The sequence below is a fragment of the Ambystoma mexicanum genome, chromosome 12 (genome assembly GCF_040938575.1).
Source record: "Ambystoma mexicanum isolate Mex_15411 chromosome 12, UKY_AmexF1_1, whole genome shotgun sequence".
Lineage (NCBI taxonomy): Eukaryota > Metazoa > Chordata > Amphibia > Caudata > Ambystomatidae > Ambystoma > Ambystoma mexicanum.
Window position 1 is genome coordinate 371,169,980 of NC_090936.1, and position 18,918 is coordinate 371,188,897.

The 18,918-nt window shown below is 44.0% G+C and overlaps 1 protein-coding gene across 1 annotated transcript in view; it reads left to right on the top strand.

The window, feature by feature from the left end:
- ITFG2 (integrin alpha FG-GAP repeat containing 2) overlaps nucleotides 1-18,918 on the top strand; it is a 1,163,252-nt gene that overhangs the window by 87,820 nt on the left and 1,056,514 nt on the right. Inside the window, exon 2 of the mRNA XM_069628496.1 lies at nucleotides 12,904-12,999. Coding sequence (XP_069484597.1) covers nucleotides 12,904-12,999 — 96 coding nt within the window. The remainder of the gene's footprint in view (nucleotides 1-12,903; nucleotides 13,000-18,918) is intronic.

The window sequence follows — 18,918 nt, forward strand, 5'->3', positions numbered from 1 at the left end:
TATTTTGCTTTAAACTTTCAGTATTTTGAGGCATGAAATTAGCCATTTTTTCAACATATATTTTTGATCCATGGCTGTAGATCGCTTTTAGAATTGTTCTTAGGTCACTGCCCATAGAAACCATGCATTACTTTAGTGCTTTTAACCTGTTCAACTCTTGGGTTATCCAGAGGTTGATCTATATAACCTCACCTGCCTGTCTTGCCAATCCACAGTACCATAATTGGAGTATGATTTGTGTTTTACTGGACCACAACGGCTAAATAAACAATGATGGTTGGTAGTTTTAACATTTTAGAAGTGAGGATTAGAGTATGGTGCTGGGATAAACTCCACTTGTTCATTGCTAACATCAGGAACTGTATATTGTCTGACTATTCTATTTTTAGTGCACATATTGTATCTCTGCTAGAGGGTAATGTGCATAAATGCCTTTTGTGTACCCACATGATATGGCCTTCGCTTGCAACTGCTTATAAGATCCAGGAACAGGGCATTCACAATAAAGTAAAAGTTAAGTCATGTAATCTGTGTCTCCTAGTTTGCAGGTCACGTAATTCTGGTCTGGGCAAGGCCACGTGTTGGGATAGTACTCTGCAGCTCCCACCCTCTGCCACCTCAATCTATTTAGTAGCTCAAGCAATGCCCTACTAGGCTCGCTTTTCAGGGTGATAGAATCCCTTGCAGGACTTGGGACTGAGTGCTGACTTTGTCCCAGGTGCTTCTTGGAGGAAGAACAAAGCAGCAGTACATGAGGACATTTGCACATATGAGTTTGTTGTGGCACCTGTAAGAGTGCAGAAGTAAGAGTCTGACAAAATGGTGGTATATTTGTTGCCAAACCCTTTTATTTATATATAAAAGTAAAGACAAGGAAAACCTATCCTGCCCTATTTCATCTACAAGGGGTTGCCCTACCTCAAAAAAAGAGTAAGGACTTTGGGGGTCATTGCAAGTTGGGCAGTATCCTGGCGGTAATCAGCCGGGATACCGCCCAATGCAAATAGCTTTACCACATACCACAACTTGGTCCGGCGCTATTGGCGCTGAATACAGAGTTGCGGTAATGCAGTAAATCCCCATTTATTTTTAGTCGCTAGGACTCCATTTGGCAATTTCGGTGCTTTTACCGTGGCGCAAATTGCGCTGCGGTAAATGCGCTAAAAATGGACAGGCTGTCTGCACATTCACCTCAAGCTCAAAGGTGAATGCGCCGAGGTCCGCCCAAACTCTGGATTGGGCGGAGTGGTAATGCGGTAGTAATAGCGCTACCGTCAAATTTTTACTGATCTGCCCAACCCATGATGAGGTCCTTTTGTCAGGATGTCCAATAAAGTCAAATGTCCACCATCCTGTGTCCAAACCTATTTCCGTCCCTTACATCCTAGACTAAAACTGGGTATCTTCTTGATCCGGAAGGAGGCTTCTCTCGTACTAGATTTAGATTCAAAAGACACAATGACTTAATAGTTCTTGATGTTGGATACTCTTCCAAACGTATGCCCAAAAAAACCACAGTTCCAAGTATCGGGTGGACAAGGGTTAAGGGGGTTGTCCCTTCCCCGGTTCTTTCACAAATGTAACACTCAAGTCTGGTTCACTATCCTGCCAGACTTCACTGTAAATGTTTATCACAAAATGACAGTTCCCAAGTATCAGGCGGGAGTCTCTTGCCCTGTTCTTTCTCCAGTTTACAAATGTAGCATCAAGTCTGGTTCATTATCCTGCCCGACTTGGCAGTAGATCTTAGTATTACAGAAAGTATCTCTTACTTTAGCAATGTGTCCTCGACCCTTTTACCTTTTTATTTCTTACACCTCTTTCTCCATTACGTGGGTCCCAGACCCCTTGTAGTTGTCTCAGGATCTCCACGACTTGCTCTGTGCTCCAGCCCCTTCACTGTGTGCTTCTTTGTATTTGTATGGGATTGTAGGGGCCCTTGACCCCTGTGTGCTGCTCTTGCAGGTATCACCCAACCTCGTATGGGTCCCAGACCCCTCTCTCAGGTTTGTTGCGTGTTGTAACCAGGCCTTGTTCACTAACCTGCCAAGCACTGGTTTTCATGTGACTGTCTCTTAGTTTTTCCCATGTGCTGGTACGAGGGAGATGAGTTTCTTCCTCCTTCCCCAACAGCCTCCTTCGTTCTCTTGTATCTCCATCACCTGCTACAGTAAACCAAGTGCCTTTTGTGGCATTATCGGCTTGCTCAGGCGGCTTCTTTGAGCTGCTTCTTCCTGCTGCAGGCTTCTGCACGTCTTCCAGTGGTCTCAGCATGTCTTTGCAGCGTTCCCAGGTCTGGTCCCTCTCGGCGTGTGCTCATTAGCCTGACTGGGCGATCCAACTCCTGGTCTCCACCGGGCCTCCGATTCTCCAGCCTGGTCAACGGGGAACACAGCTTGTTTGGTGAGGCACTGTCACACTTTCCTGTTCTCTGTGGTGAGCCTCCAGCCAGCTCTCAGTTCCTCCAGGGAGGATAGGACAAGGTACACAGCCTTTCTTCCCTTTTTATCACTGGGGCTGACTCTAGTTCACTGTACCGCGTATGTTGATCCTGCAGTGACCTTTTGCCTGCTTGCCTGTTCTTCTTTGTGTCGGTGGTTGTATGAACTCCACCTCGGTAAGCCTCACTCTCGTCCCAGCACATCCTGTATGGATGGGGTCTTCTGCCTTATAGAGGTATATAGACGTGTGAGGGACCACACGGACTTGACTGGGGTGGGAGGAAAGTGGGGACAGAAAGGAAGGGGCTGTATACCGCATTCTCCCGAGATAATTCACTGGTCCCATGGAGGGCTTCTCCATGGGACCATAGCAGCCTCACCTCCCTAGCCTCATGGGAAGGGGCCTCCCCCGTGGGAGCAGTGACCATACCCTGTGATCCGTCACACACCCCCTTGATCCATCGGTAACCCACATCATGGCTAGTAACTTGATGATCCTCTGGAGTGTCCTAAAAAGGACCTCCTAATGAAGGGCACGCTGATCCGGAGACCAGTGCCCTGTATCTCCTACAGGCCATTTCTGGGTCACTTGCAACTCCCTCACATGTCTTTTCCACCAATCGTGAAGGTTAACAACCCCCTCTACCCCTTCACTATGCTAGCATTCTTTTGCCATTTTGCCATTGAGGTTGCCTCCTCCTTCAACTTGTGTGATATCTGCCAATCTCTCCCATGGATGCAAGTCTCCTGAAATATGCAGTAGCTTTGAGATCCTGATGGGCTACTCGAAAAGGCATGCTGCCGGGTTTATGCTTTTCACAGCTCTTGACATGGGGACTGGAAGTGCTCTTTAACTTGAGCCCCCCCCCCACCAAGACCTTAATCCGGAGCGCCTCAATACCTCTAGAGCACTTGGGTTTAAGGGTTCCCATCGCTACAGTGCTTGAATGGGGTCTGTAACCCACCCTACCTCACCTCCTAGGAGAGTAGCTCCATGGATTTTCTGTCTAGCTCAGCCCTCTTAAGCCCTAATTCGTAAGTGCTGACGGTTCTTCTGATTGCTGGGAAATCCACCTCTTGCAGGCAGGTCTTTCTTTACCCTCCTCAATCTGCATGCAGTGTGTTACCCCGGTCAGATTCAGTTACTTTCGGAGATAGCCACTGGAAGACAAGTTTCATACTTTTATTTGGCTCTGTTATTTCTAATAGGGCATTATTTGATACCCAGGTTTAGGGATTTGAAAGACATCTAGGTATACAAAAGATATGACTGTTATCTCACCAGTCAGAGGATTAGTTCTGACATAGTTGCAGGTTTATTTCTAGTATTGCTGTAGCATCCAATGCATCCCTTATTCTTCAGTGGGAGTTTAGCCTTTGACCTTTTAAACATTGGTAATTTTAACTTGGAATCCTAGGTCCTAGTGTCTTGGGGCAGGTACATACTTCCGAGTTCGATGTCTAGTATTTGACTAATGGTTTATTAATAAGTAATATTACTTACTGAGTGACCCAACTGTGCAGAGTTCCTACTTTTCATCTTGTCTTTGATATTTGTGTATAACACTTATCCTTGTATCCCTCCGGAGTTCTTCAGACTCGGCTGGCTTGGGCTGTGTCGCCGTGAGAATCTTCTGGTCACGCGTCTCGCCCCCCAATTTCCCAGTTACGTGCTGACACCAGAAGCACTTTCTCAGGTTCCCTTTCCGTTGTGCAAGTGCATTTTTGTGTGCCTGGCTAGTATCTTGCAACTTTACATTTTCCCTCCTCACACACCCCGTGGAGGTATTTGAATTGCACCATCCTGAACCTAGCTAGCACTTATATACACATCCCCTCACTGTCCAGGGCCTCGTACTATTGCTCATCTTCCAACCCCCTTTGGTCCTTCTTACTCTGCGCTTTGTTTGTGGAGTGTTGCCTTAAAGGTACCATTAGTAGGAGCCTGTAGTAATGCGAAATTACCCTCCTTTTTACTCCCCCCCCCTACCCCCGGCCCCTGCAGCATCAAGAGTGACCGGTTTAAAGGACCCTCTCCTCTCGTACACCATTTTCCTGCAGTGTGTGTCAGAGGACTTTAAATACCTGAGTCCACCTTGGAAGAGCAAGAAATGCATGCCCACTCTCATCCAACATCAAACCCACACATGGCAGCATCCTTTCTCCTACAATCTTTAGCATCCAAATGGGGGGCCAAAAGTGTAACCTTATCGCTCCATTCCCCCATAATTCATGGCAAAAACAATCAAAACCCGCCCCATATACTGTACCACATTTATGATTGACAATTGAGTGTCTAGATATCGAAAAGAATAGTCTGGTTCTTGAGTTGACCCACCGAGTCTTTCACTAAATGCGTGTTTGTGGATATGCAGGAGCCCTACATCCCGACACCCACCAAATCAATGTACCCGTTTGAGAAAGGTGAACGTGGTAATTTAGCTTGATTCTATTGGACATTCCTGAAGTGTTTTCTCCATTTTGTAGGCACTCTGTAACAGAGTTTGCATGGCAGGTTCTACAAACATGGGAGGCTGATGAACTTCATTTAAGTCCGCGTTTGTCCTTCTGAAGCTTTTCCTGAACACGAGACATGCTGATGCCCATGTGATGTAGCCCTCTGTATAAACTTGAACTGGTAATCTCTCATAGTGTTTGCTTCTCACGTCTCCAAAGTAAATATTAACTGGGAAATGAGTGCTCTACCAAGAGCATCTTTATACTTATAGTCGGTTTTTATAAAGCCTTTCATGCTGGGTTCTACCTGCTTTTCAGATCTGTAATAATCGATGCAAATAGCTGGGAGCTATTTAGCTCTATGGTATAGCCTATGAGAGCCTGGTTAACTTGACACCATTTGCTGCAGAAGCTACCGTTTGCTTCCCAAAGCAAGTGATGTCATACAACATGCCTATGTGGCATTAACTGTATGTTTAGGAATCTCGATAAAGGTGCTTTAGGAAACCTTCAGAAGGCATTTAAAAGCAAATTGGGTCCTAGGTAAAGACAAAATTATAGTTTTGGTTCTCATGTGGCCTTTCCCTGCCCTTCATGGACAAGCCTACAGCACTTTTCCGTCATCCCGCCATCCTCAATTCAGCACTTTCTCCACCATCCCGTTCCTATGTCATTCTGTCCTGCCCTTGTCCCTGGTTTGTTTCCACCTTCCCCTTCAACATCTGGTCTTCAAGTCACATTCTCACACCCCGTTGCAAACGATCCATGTCCTCCGTTTTGTTATCAATGGTACATTCTGTAAGCTTTTTCGTGCCAAATACTCATTGCTTTACTTGTGATTTAAACAAAAAAAAAAATAAAGTTGGATGTGTACATTCTATGAGCTAGCTCCTTGGGCGTTTTAGGTAGCAGTAGCTCCTGCTCGTTACTTGATGGCCCACACCATTGAGCTGCTTTTAGCTCATGGTCCCCAAATCTTTATTTTGCTGCAATGAAACAGCTGCCATTATTATTCATTCACACTTTATTTTGATGATTGAAAGGCCATCTAAAAGCAAGACAAATTACAATATGACAAATTCACAAAACTTTGAAAACTAAAGTTAAATAATTACTGTAATATAACAGTTCTCCTTAAAACAATGCTTTTTCAATGTAAGAATACACGGCTTAGGCAACATTCCAGTCAGGTAATATATATAAATACTAAGTAGAAAAAGGTGGTCAAGCACGCACTCTAGTTCCCAGTCATTTAATCCTGATGTGAGTAATAACAGGGTTAAATCCCAACAAAGTTAAAAAAAAAATAACAGGGTTGAATCCCAGATGCAAATAATAACAGGTAGTTTTCCCCCTTGAAGCTTTAAAAATGGGATAAACGCAATAAAAAGTGTGTCAAATCCTCTTCTGTAATGTCATAACAATGCACATGTTTGTAGGATACTAGTGTATCTACGATTCCAGATATATACTACTGGTTCTTCGTTATTTCACTGCGGTATTTTTCATCGCCGGTTTTTTCATCGGCGTTTTTTTTCTTCGAAAAACATCTTTTTTTTGTTTTAGGGGGGGGTTATCCCCCCAAGCCCCCCCTTTTTTAAATTCTTTTTTTTTTTTAATTCCCTTACACCCACAACCGTATATTTCATTTTTTAACCCCCCCAAAAAAAACAATGAGTTTTTTTCGAAATAAAAACCGATGAAAAAACACGCGATGAAAAATACTGCGGTGAAATGCGTGTATACCATAATACTGATGCCGGTGTGAGTCAATTAGCCCTTATGCTAAACACAACTCGCTTGCATGGTTCACGGAACAAGTCAGGATAAATATCTGTGCGGAAAAACAAATCATGCTCAATGTAATGTTTTAATGAGCTCTTTTCATGTTCAGAATTATGTCTTGGTAAAGTTTTTAAACAAATAATTTCAGACCACATGACCATCAAGTCTACTGAAGCTGCCGAAGGTAATATTTCAATGAGACCCACTAGATTGAACCCTTTCTTCAAAAATTGCAATCGTGGCACTTCTGCGACCAGTATGTTATGTTGGCGGAATTTATATAGCGTGCATACGCCCGAAGGCATCATGGCGCTGAGGAAACTAGAACAGTTTAGTACCAGAGGAGAGTGCGTTAGAATAGCAGAGTTTTCAATTTATGCCGGAAGGCAAGGTGATCAACCACCCTCCTGAGATCGAGTGGTAGCTCATTCCAGGCCCTAGCTGCCACCACAGAGAAGGCGCGACCCCCGGTACGGGTGTGTCTAAACCGAGGGACAACTATCAAAAGGGCAGAGAGGGAACGAAGGGCGCGAGCCGGAACATAGTGACACATTTTGACTGCAAATACTCTGCTCCCCTGCCGTAGTAAGTATCTGCAGCTACCCAGCCCTGTATGGCCCAGTAACTGAGATATGATTACTAATTTTCCATCCATAATTGTACCCAAAAGTTCAGCAGTTTAAAGTTCATTAAGTATGTAACTTAACGCATACCGGCATCACAGTGTAATAAATAGCTTGATGTACCCTTTTATACCCCTAAATAAACACCACAGCAAAGGGTTTTTCTTATTTACCTGGAGAAACTGATGCCCCATAGCAGGCCACCGCAACTGGTTTTGCTTGCTAAATATGTAAGATTGGATCCAAGGTACAACTTCCCAGATTCCATTAACTTGTGCTATTTTAGTGTAACAGTGTATTACATGGGCATCCTACTCCAAGTTTTTCCTAATCGTGTTTCCCGTATAGGAAAATTTGTCAACACGTTAGTCTGATGCCGATATTGGAGGGAGTCTACCTCTGCAACGATCTACACACATTAGGTTAGATTGATTAGCATTCAAACTGAGATTGTATTTGTATTGAATTTATTGTATTTATATAGTGCCTTAATCCAAGGGGCTTTACAGTTTAACAACAAGGATACATTAAACATGGAACAGTAGAAGCAACAATATATTTTATTTATTTATTTTTATTTTTTTATTTATGTATTTATAACACGCCGAAGCTCGCAAGCATCAGGGCGCGACAAGAACACGAAAAAAAGACGGAGGTCACAGGACTACATAAGAGGAGGACTCAAGGAAGTCCAGGCTGAATAAATAACGAATTACCGGAAAAGTAACGTTTTCAGCTGCTTCCTAAATAGGGAGTAACTGCTTTCCAGTCTGAGGTTATCTGGAAGCTCGTTCCAGAGTGCAATGGCTTTGGTGGGAAAAGCTCTCCCAAGTCCGGTAGCTTTGACTCTGGTATGGCTAACTTTAAGAAACCCTTTTTTGGCTGATCTTAGGCAACGGCTTGGTTCATACCAGTGAAATTCCCTTTTAAGGTATGCTGGGGCCGTACCGAATAGACAGCGGTGGACAAGTATCAGCGATTTGAATTTAATATGCTCCTCTATGGCGATCCAGTGGAGGCCTATTCGGTCGTGGGTGATGTGCTCGCGCTTAGATTTCCCGGTGATGGTTCTAACAGCGTTGTTCTGGATTATCTGCCATTGTTTAATGCAGGAGTTACTGAACCAACCATCAACGCGTTCCCATAGTCCAGTCGGGACAGAATCGTGGCTCTAGCAATGGTGGCGCTATTTTTGGCGTTGAGATATGGCCTAATGCGGCGTAGTAATCTCTGGTAGTATTGGCAGTTCTTTTTAAGGTATGAGACCTGTGCATCTGCTCCTAGTGAGGATTGCAGGTATATGCCAAGTGTTTTCACTTTACTTGATACCACAATGTTGGTGTCCTTGATATTGAATGACGAATAGACTGGGCCTAGATTGGATAAGGCTTTTGTAGATCCAAATGTCATAAGTTCTGTTTTTGAACCATTCAGACACATCCAGTGGGCCTTCATCCAGCTTTCTATGGTATTATAGATAGCTGACAGCCTGTTGTTGTCTGTAGTGTGGTCTCCGCTGAGTTCTATAATCAGTTGTGTATCATCTGCGAAGTTGGTAAAGTAAATTCCCAACTGTGAGAGAAGGGCGCAGAGGCAGCGAATATATAGATTAAATAGGAGAGGGGAGAAGCTGGTGCCTTGTGGGACGCCGCAATCCACGGGGTTCGTACTAGAGGAATATCCACCCCAGGTGATTTTAGATTTTCTGTCGTCCAGAAAGGAGGATATCCACTCGATGGCTTCCTCGGCACAGTTTCCTGCTTTTCCCAGGGCCTCACAGAGCTTTCCATGATCTAATAAATCAAATGCCGCCGAGAGGTCCAATAGTATGAGCAGGCCGGCCTTTCCTTTATCAAGGATTTCCAGCATTTTAGACTGAAGGTCGAGTAATGCTGATTCCGTGCTGTGTGCACTTCTAAATCCTGATTGATGGGGGTGTAGCAAATCGTGCTTGTCTACGTATTCTTGGAGTTGGTGCGTGGCTATTTTATCAAGAATCTTCAACAAGAAGTTGCAATTCGTGATGGGTCGAAGATTGGCCGGGTTTTGCTGGTCAAGGCCAGGCTTTTAACCAATGGTGTAACTGTTACTGTTTTTAGACTGGTGGGAACAGTCCGGTCTCTAAAAGACGAGTTTGCCATACGGCAAAGAAAAGGTGAAAAAATGCCTGCGTTATCTAGGATGAATTTGGGGAGCAGTATATTTTCAGGGCATGAAGTGCAATTCATGTTGGAGAGAGTGTCTGACATGATTTCTGGTGTTATTGGTGTGAATTGAAATTTGGATGCTTTCATTTCGGGGTCAGCTTTGTTAAAAGTCAGTGTGGTGTCAATGATATTGCAATTTAAGATGGTGTCTCTAGCTTTTAAGATTTTTTGTGCGAATGCAGTTTGAACTTTTTCACAATCCAACATGGTTGGCTGGAAGGGAGGGGTGAGAGTAGGCGGCTTTTCAAAAGTTTTTAGAATTTGGAACAGCTTTCCTGTGGCGTTGGATGCACCTGTAATTTGCTCATTATAATAGTTTTTCTTTGTTTCAATTACTTTATTTCTATACAGGATATCAGATTTCTTCCATTTGTCTTTATTTAGTTCTGTGGGGGTTTTAAGCCACTGTCTTTCGAGTTTCCTTTTGGCTGTTTTAAGGGTGCCTAGTTCCACGGTGTACCAACTTTGGTGGTTGGGGTTGGGGCGCACTTGTTTGTTTTTCAGCAGGGCATTCTTATCTAGAAGCTCTTGGAAGTGGTTATTATAGGTGGTAATAATAATGTCACAGGGATCATCATCAGTGGTGTTATCCATGATGTATGAGATCCCCTGCGAGAGAATATATGGCGTGATTCTCTTGAGGTTTCTGCTCTGGATAGTTTTGGGTGTGTTGTCAAGGTGAGTTTTTTCAAATGACAGGGATAGTGTGGCTTCAATTTTATAGTGATCGCTCCAGATACAGGGCTGTGTGTTTGTAACTGTGAGGTCTACATTGTTGGTAATAATCCAATCAAGTTGGTTGTTTGAATTGATGGTAGGACCATTGTTGGCGATCGAGTAACTGATGTTGGAGAGGTTTTTTTCTAGGCTAATGGCCTCTTTGTCGATGGGGTTTCCCCTCCATCTGTTTAGGTCACCCAGGAGGAGTGTGCCTGAGTTCCTTCCTTTGAGATTGTTAAGAATATGGCAAAGGTCGTCATTAAAGTCCGATGTGAGTGATGGGGGTCTGTAGATTACAATAAAATTGATACAATTGTTTTGAGAGGGGGTGAATTTGAGATGGAGAACTTCGCACCCCGGGCATTGAATGGGAGAGGTGAAAAGATGTATGTCTTGTCTGACTATTATGGCGACTCCGCCTCCCTTTCCTATTGCTCTGTTTTCAAAGTGGATACTAAAATTGGGTGGGACAGCTGTACTAATGGTCGGACCGGTAGGTTCTTGTAGCCAGGTCTCAGTAAGGAAGAGGATATCTAGTTCCTCTTCAAGGATATAATCGTGAACGTTTTGGGCATGTTTGTTAAGAGACCTCGTATTAAGTAATGCTATTTTAAGGACCTCTGGTTTAGAGGGAGTCTTCGGTTGTTCTAAGATCGCAGTCCCACTACGACTTAAGGGTGGTGCAGCATCAGGGTGCGGCACTTCCCTAGAGTTGATGTAGCGCTTGACAAGTTGTTCATTCTCTAGGCGCTTTGCATCACTGAGTAAGTGCAATAAATTTGGAAATCCCATCTTTTACCTTTGTTTATTGATTGCGGAGCAGAGTGTCGGGCCGATGGCCGATGTCCGCCGTGGACCGGCGTAGACCGGCATCGTCTCAGAAGCGCCGGCGCTGAAGCGCCTGACGTTTCTTTTTCAGCAGCGCTAGTGCCGCTGGGACTTGTAGTTCAAGGTAATTGCAGGTAAGTAAACGGATAGTGCAGCAGTAAAGCACACTTTAGCACACAATCCACACAATCCAAACAAGTATGGGCGTTACAAGCGTTCTGTTGTAGAATGGTGCTGAGCTTGCTGAAATGCTCAGTTCCACAAATTCACTTTCAACACGTAATTTAAGTTATGTTGTCAAATGTTGTCAAATCTAAGTACAAGATGTTACACGCTAGCAACAACAAAAGTAGCAAGTCCCGTAGTGGCAAAATGCACAGATTCAAGATTTATCAAGCTAACAGAATGTTCAAAGTTACAAAGAAGGGGCGTAGCCTATGCTTCAAGCCCTGACTAACCTCAAAATACATGAATCAAACCAAAAAACAGTATGTAGAACAATTTGCATATGAGAAGGAGGAGAAGAGGAGGGGGATGGGGAAGGAAGGACGAGGGAGAGAGATTAGGGAGTAAAGTAAATAGTAGGAAGAGTGGTCATAGGAAAGAAGGGGGGAAGATGAAAAAAACTAAGATGGGGGTACTAGGGGGAGATTGCGTGCAGCCATAAATTCCACAAAGCAATGAACAAGTGACAGTAACGCTCTAGCTTTGGGAGCTGTTAAAACTACATCATCGGCGAGAGCCAATGCACAGCTATTTCTTCTTGCTAATTTCGGTGTGTCTGACGTTATGTCATCTAGCTCACTGAATAGGGAGTTGATATAGAGATTACACAACAAGGGGGCTAATGCTCAACCCTGTGTGTAACTCCTCGGCTCACCTGAAAGTCTGTGGATAGCTTACCAGACTGGCAAAACGAACCAAAGCAGCGAGGTGATCGGGGAGGGCTGCCAACATGGTCATTAACGGCCTGTGTAACCCTAACAAAGAACTTGATTCCCATAATTTCTGTCCATTAACATAATCGAAGGCTGAGGTTAGGTCCAATAATCCAGAAAAGATTGGGAACCTGTGGCCAAGAACATATTTATCAAGTGTCAATCTGAGATTAAGAAATTACTCCACAGTGCCAACTCCTTCACGAATGCCATAAAGGCCTTACTGCTTTTCAGACAAGATTTTATTTACTCAATAAATGGTTCTCAATTTTCAGAACTTGGAAAGATGAAGGGCTATTTCGACCCTGGCAAGATTTGAATTTGTAAAGTGCTGGCTGGCCCACTGTTGAAAGGGAGTGCTTAATTTATGAGCTATCCTGCCGAATCTGTGGAATGCCTCCAAGTTTTGATTCACCTTGGGCAAGATGCTTCCTTGCAGTAACATATACCACCAGATTGTTGATGTACAAAGAAAATCACCTCTGGTTTTAAATTTTCAGTCAAAACTGCTCAGCCCTGGGTCAGTTCGAATCCATATCGCAGGGGGTTCCAGAGCAATTGTGAAAAGGATGGCATGTCTTGCCTGGGCAAATCTTTCTCGTAGCAATTGTGCACCCACACCTTTCCACTTGGATTGGCCTTTCTGCAGGTTTTTGAAGCAACGAAAAGTAACACTTAGTTGTTTGTATGATTTATTTTTTATAATAGTTGTAAACGACAAATCTGTAATCGTTTAGAAATTGAGATAGTTGACGTGTGTTTTCTTAGTAATTGACTTATATTTATGGTGCATATCTGCCAGCAATTGCCGTTTCATGCTCAGCATATTAAGAGCTCTATCTTTTAGCTGATTGTGTATGCATTCTGTATGAACTATTCGTCTTTGCTATTTCTATTCCCACAGCTGAATGAGTTGGTGGTGGGAGACACGAATGGGAAGCTGTACATGTACAAAAATGACGAGAGCAAGCCTTGGCTCACACGCTCCTGCTCCGGGATGGTAAGAAGAGTCGTGCATTTTCCTTTCTCCTCTTGGGGAAGTCTTTGATGGATTGAACATTGAATTGTGATCTTGATCAGTGAGCCGTCAACTTCTTCAGATTAGTATTTTCTTTTGAAAATAAGGCATTTTCTGGTTATAATAACATAATAACCAAAAACCTGACTTTAAATGTCCATGATCCTTTGACGCAGTTCATTGAGGAGGGGGCTTCAAACGGGTTCTTTCTTTCTTTCTTTCTTTCTTTCTTTCTTTCTTTCTTTCTTTCTTTCTTTCTTTCGTTCTTTCGTTCTTTCTTTCGTTCTTTCTTTCGTTCTTTCTTTCGTTCTTTCTTTCTCTCGTTCTCTCTTTCTCTCTTTCTCTCTTTCTCTCTTTCTTTCTCTCTTTCTATTATTCCAGGCAGTTAAACCTTACTTCCCAAGTCCCAATAGCAGTATTTTGTTAGGAGAGCACAAATGTATTTTAACCCTAAAACAGCAATTTTTTTTAATAACTTGTTCTTTGCTTCTCAAAATTACTGCAGATTAAAAGATGCATTTTTACCCTGGTGTTTCGCTTCGTATCATGCAAATATTAGAGCTCCTTCCTGTGCAATTCAAACATATCTGTGGAGCTTCATGGGTGAAAAGAGAGGAGTCTCTTATGTCAGTTATTTCCTATTTTTTGTTTGGAGTGTTTTTGCTTCCTATTTTGGGGGAGTTAGTATTTGTCAGGCCCATATCTGTACAGCTGACTGGTAGGAGCTGCCTGATACGTTTAACACATTTGGGCACAGGAGTAGCCACTTTACAAGACGTGTTTTCAGCTTTTGATAGTTTTACAAGGTCTCTGTTGCATACAGTGCTTTCAACAAACCGATCCCCAATAATAAAAAAAGAAAATAAATGGAAATATACATTTGAGCACTCTTTTGAAGTCTTTTTCGGTAGTTCCTTAGCCCAGGTCCACTTAACCCTTCATCCTTCTGAGGTTGTTAAAATGAGTACCATTAAGTTGGGTAACAATAAACATCTGTTGTCTGTCAATAGCGCCAAGATGCCCCTCCGGGGGGGGGGGAAAGGGGGGGGAATGTGCGGTCTACAAATATACCTGTTATATTAAAATAACATCTGATGAAGATCTGTGTCAAAAGCAGGTCTCAACGTGGGTTTCTTGCTGTTTTATTTTACAGAAGCCCGGCCACATTTTCCCTTAAACGGGGTCTGTGTACCTGCAAATCTGTGTTGACAAAAGCAAAATAGTATGATCACCAGGAAAGTACCTCTATGCGTACTGAAGGAGGAAATCTCAGAAGTAGAATTGGGAGCCTACCGAGATGGCTGATAAGCTGACAGGGGAAAACACAAGGAAATATTTATGAAAAGCATAAAATGGAGGAGGAACATAACCTTGTATCTTTGAGACTCAATGATCGATTAAACAAGTTGCCTTATATAGTCTGAGACAACCCCCCTACTCACCCACTGGTCAACTCAGAAGTTGAAAGCTGTAATGTTAGTTTGGGGGAAAAGACCTTTGGAGGGCACTATAGTCACTGTACAAAGATGGCTACCAAAACTCCAGGGAAAGTAGAAATCCCCATTAAGAAACAAGCATGGCAAGTCATTTGGTAGGAGAAGCGGGGCTACCAGAATTTCCCCAGACCTTTCAAGATCCACTTACAGTAAGAATTACTCCTGTGAGGTTTCAAGGAACTATGGAGAGTCCACATCGAAACCTGCAAGTCTCCCCTCCTCCGCAGCGGGTAAAAATCACACACCCTCAAGGCAAAGAGGTTGGTGGGCTACCTGCGACGGGAGTAACAAAGACACCACCACTTACCTACAGTAACCCATGAAGCTGCACAGCAGTTCAGGTGGTAGTGGGGTGGGCAAATAAAAGCAGGTCAGTCTCTAAAGTAGTACGCCTCTGTCCCTCTAACCCTTTCCCCCAAGATACACTTTTACCCTTGGTACAGTTTGTGCCTTAGTAAAGGAATAAACAAATGTTGTCCATGATGTAAATGGCCTCTGAGATTGGGTCTGGAGAGGATGATCTCTGCAGACCTGTTTCCAAGTCCCAGTTCTATCACAGGCTAGAAAGGAGAGGTAAGTTGATGCAATGGAGCATCATCTTCTTCATCCAGTATTCCTATCTGGCTGGTTTAATTTTTTTTTAAAGCAAGTCTTGAATGAAACAAACCCAATGATGCTTAATGCACCTAGGGTGATGGGCTGTTTTTCTTTGGTGGGGAACTATTCCTTGTGGTAATCACTTCATGGCCGTGAGCCTTGCAAAGAAGCCGCGATTGTGCAAATGACATGCTTTTGTAACCTCATTCCTGCTTATAGACTAAATTTGGGCCCTTACCTGACTTAGTGTAATCAGGTTTGACTTTGGTCCTAGACCGCTGGTTTTGTGAGCAGAGACCAAAACCACAGCTGTCTGGGGGTGATCGGGAGGAGCGCAGACTCTGGAGAGTCCCTCGCTGTGCCCTGCACCACTACCTCTGTCTGGTCCAGCATAACTGGCAGTACCTCCTGGGAAGGAATCAGCTGGATGACCGGTATTTTCTGGGATCTTTAGTAAGATCCTAACAGTCCACTATGGTCTGGAAATTACGGGAATATGGGGCACAGCAGTGTTTTGAGATCAGCAGTGCACTAAGGTGTTGCATTGAGCATTAGATCCCCTGAGCGTGCAGGGACAAAGGGAGCCAAGCGAGCCTTGGGTAAAACACGTTTTCGCTGTGATGATCAGACTTTTGTCAGAAGACTCTTGTCTTCTGCCTATAACTGCACCAGGTAAGCCATTTCACCTCCCCGTATGTAGAATGTGCTCTCTGTGTAATAGTGATGTTACTGCAGGTCACACACAATGACAATGTATGTCTCCAAACGACAGGGTGGACCCTACCTCTGAGGTGGAGGTGCTGTTGCTCTATTCTACATTTGATCGTAAAGAGTTCAGCCACTCCACCCCTGAGAGAGCTGTGTTTGTTTCTATTGCTCTACAGTGATTTGGGTGCCTCTAGCAAGCATGAAACTGACAACACAACTCTCACAGAAGAGAGACAGAGGGAAAAGAGAGCAAGACAGGGAGAGCAAGAAAGCAAAACAGAGAGATATATGTGGGTAGGGAGTGAGACAGAAAGTGACAGAGAGGCAAAGTGAAATATCGTAATATGAGATGGCTGTGCAGTACAGTCCATTTTCGTCAGCCAACGGAGGGATGGAGGCTATCTGGCCACTCCTGGGAATCTCTTCACAAAGTCCAAGAATGGGTCCCAGGTGCTGTGGAACTTGTTTTGGTTGCCCAGGCAGATGGCAGTGATTTTCTCAGCTACAGCAATATCCCAGCACTTTACCCACCACACGGGGATCGCTGGGCCGGACACGACCATAGGAGGTGGAACAGCGTTCCTGTGTCCGCACAGCCCCTCAAGCAATGTGGCGGGATGGTGGGGTTGCATTTGTGAAGGATTTCGGGTGTCATGTACCACCTATAGCAAACCTTGATGGCTCCCTCTTTATTTGTCACAAATTTGGAAGTCTTGTGGGTTCTCGTCCAGATGCGCTCCCAGCTGGCCCTGTCTAGTTCTCGGTCTAGATCCCTCTCCCACCCTTTCATGTAGGGCTCCTTGGATTTGGGGTCTGCCCTGTCCAACAGCCTGTACAGGGTCGAGATCTTCCCCCTAGGTGGGTTAAACAGTGACATTTTAACCAATACTTTTGGGGGAAATTAGATATTTAATGCACCCTTTGGCCTAATTTTATCAATAGGAAAGAGTTAATCACACATATGCTGAGATGGATGAGCGATGAATGGAAAATGTGACTAAGCCAGGTCAAGATGAGAGAATGGTAACAAGTCATGGATAATTCCGAGCAAGCAATTTGAGAGAACCCGAACCAAAAATGTAGTTTTCCCCATTTATAAGGGATACTAGTGGAAAAGCCTGTGTCCACAACTAATATGCGTAAAGGAATACATTGTCAGGGTGTAAATATTTTATGTGGTGTATTTTAATGTAATTTATGTTAATAGATTTTTTTTTATTAAAAGGACCTTCCTCCTTTTACGTGGAGGAGTAGTAACTTCAAACAAAATCTCTCACAATCCGTTGAAAGTTCAACATAGTACATTCAGCTTATTGTTGTATCTGCTCCTCATTGTCTTGGAATCCACTTATGGATTTTGGACTCAAATAAATAATGTTGAGAGATTTTAGAGTAATACAATTCATGTGCATGATTCTCTTCATTCAACTTGTTGTATGCTGTTAAAGTGGTATCCCTGTCTTGGGCCTTTTCTGCAGCTAATTGTATGTTATAATTGTTGAAATACACATTTTGTTTGCCTCAAAGTTGAACTTGAAGTCTTATTATTGGATGTGTAAGCTCTCTCTAGCGGTGGTAACGGCAAAGGCGGCTGTAAGACGGTTTCGGACAAACATACATCTGACCTTTTATTATATAGTGGCTTGTGTCGCTCGCCCCCCTCGCCTGGTGACTGCTGCGCGTTGGCCTCTGCAGCTTGGGTGCTTGGAGGGATACCCCTCCCCTCGCCCACCCAAGGGCTCACTTTGTTCGCACCTCCAGCCCCCTTTCGGGGAATCCAAAAGTTGGACAGTATACCAGCAAAGTTGGAGGAATGTGGGACGGAATGGAAGCAGATCTACATCCCAAGTCAAAGCGTCACAGTACCGTCACTTACACAAGTCACAAGTTCATCACACAACTTTAGCAGTCAGTATCAGTTAAGACACTTCAAATGCCTTAGGAATTGTACATTTGGACTGGATGCATGTAGGACGGAATAGCACCAGACTTGCATGAAACGTTACACAGAAATCGTCACTTATACACAACTTCATACTCAACTTCATCAGTGAATGAACTTCAAACACCTCAGGAATTGCACTTTGGACAGTATACCATCAAAGTGGGCGAAATGTGGAATGGGATGACGCCAGACCCATGTCTGTAGGATGTACAATGACCCCAAGTGAAAGCGTTACAATAAAAGTTACACAAAATTGTCACTCATACTCAACTTCAGCAGTGAATACACTCCAAAAGCCTTAGGAATTGCAGATTTGGACAGTATACTATTGAAGTGGACTACATGTGGAACGGAATGACACCAGTTCCATGTCTCACTTAGGATTTTATATTGTAGCCTAGATGATGATTAGCCTGTGCAGCCCATAAAGATCTTGTCACGACCCTCGCCCAAAACCCCCCCCTGGCAAACCCATTGGCCAGGTGGAGTCAGGACTCGGGCCTCTAGAGCCTGTCATCCTCTTCAAAAGCCCTCATGGGGCCAGTCCTGACGCCTATGGCGCCAGGCTCAAACACCATGAACAACCATGTGGTTGGGAACTACTTTATTGTATTGTCAGCCAACATGGAGGCATCCACATAGCTTGGTTCCATAAGAACCAAGCTATGTGGTCTAGTGTTTTGGGCAGGCCTGGAACTACTTTCCCTGGTACTACTTTACATGGGCTACATAAACCACACCCTAACCGCAGAACATGCTTCGTGTTACTTTGCAGCTTGCAACGTGACACTCACCGTGTCCAGCTATTCCCTCGAACCTCGGAGAAGCAGAACCTGCAAGGAGACGAAAGGAACATCATTAGCAGCAGCATCTTACCTGCAGTCTTCATCTTTAAACACTCGCAGCTACTGAGAACAGCTTCCTCGAAACTGCACGCCTCCCGGAAAGAACGACCTGAAAGAGGAAGATAGAGGCAACATTAAAGAAAGCAGTAGAGACATTTACAAATTACCAACTGCTCAAAAGCCTTACCTGGCTGGTCGCCTCTCGGCTGGCACCACTCCGGACATTCCACTCGCGCTGAAGAACACCGTGACCTACAAGGAAGGAAAACACAGGTTAGCAAAGGCAAGACTTCGCAGCGCTGCGCATAGC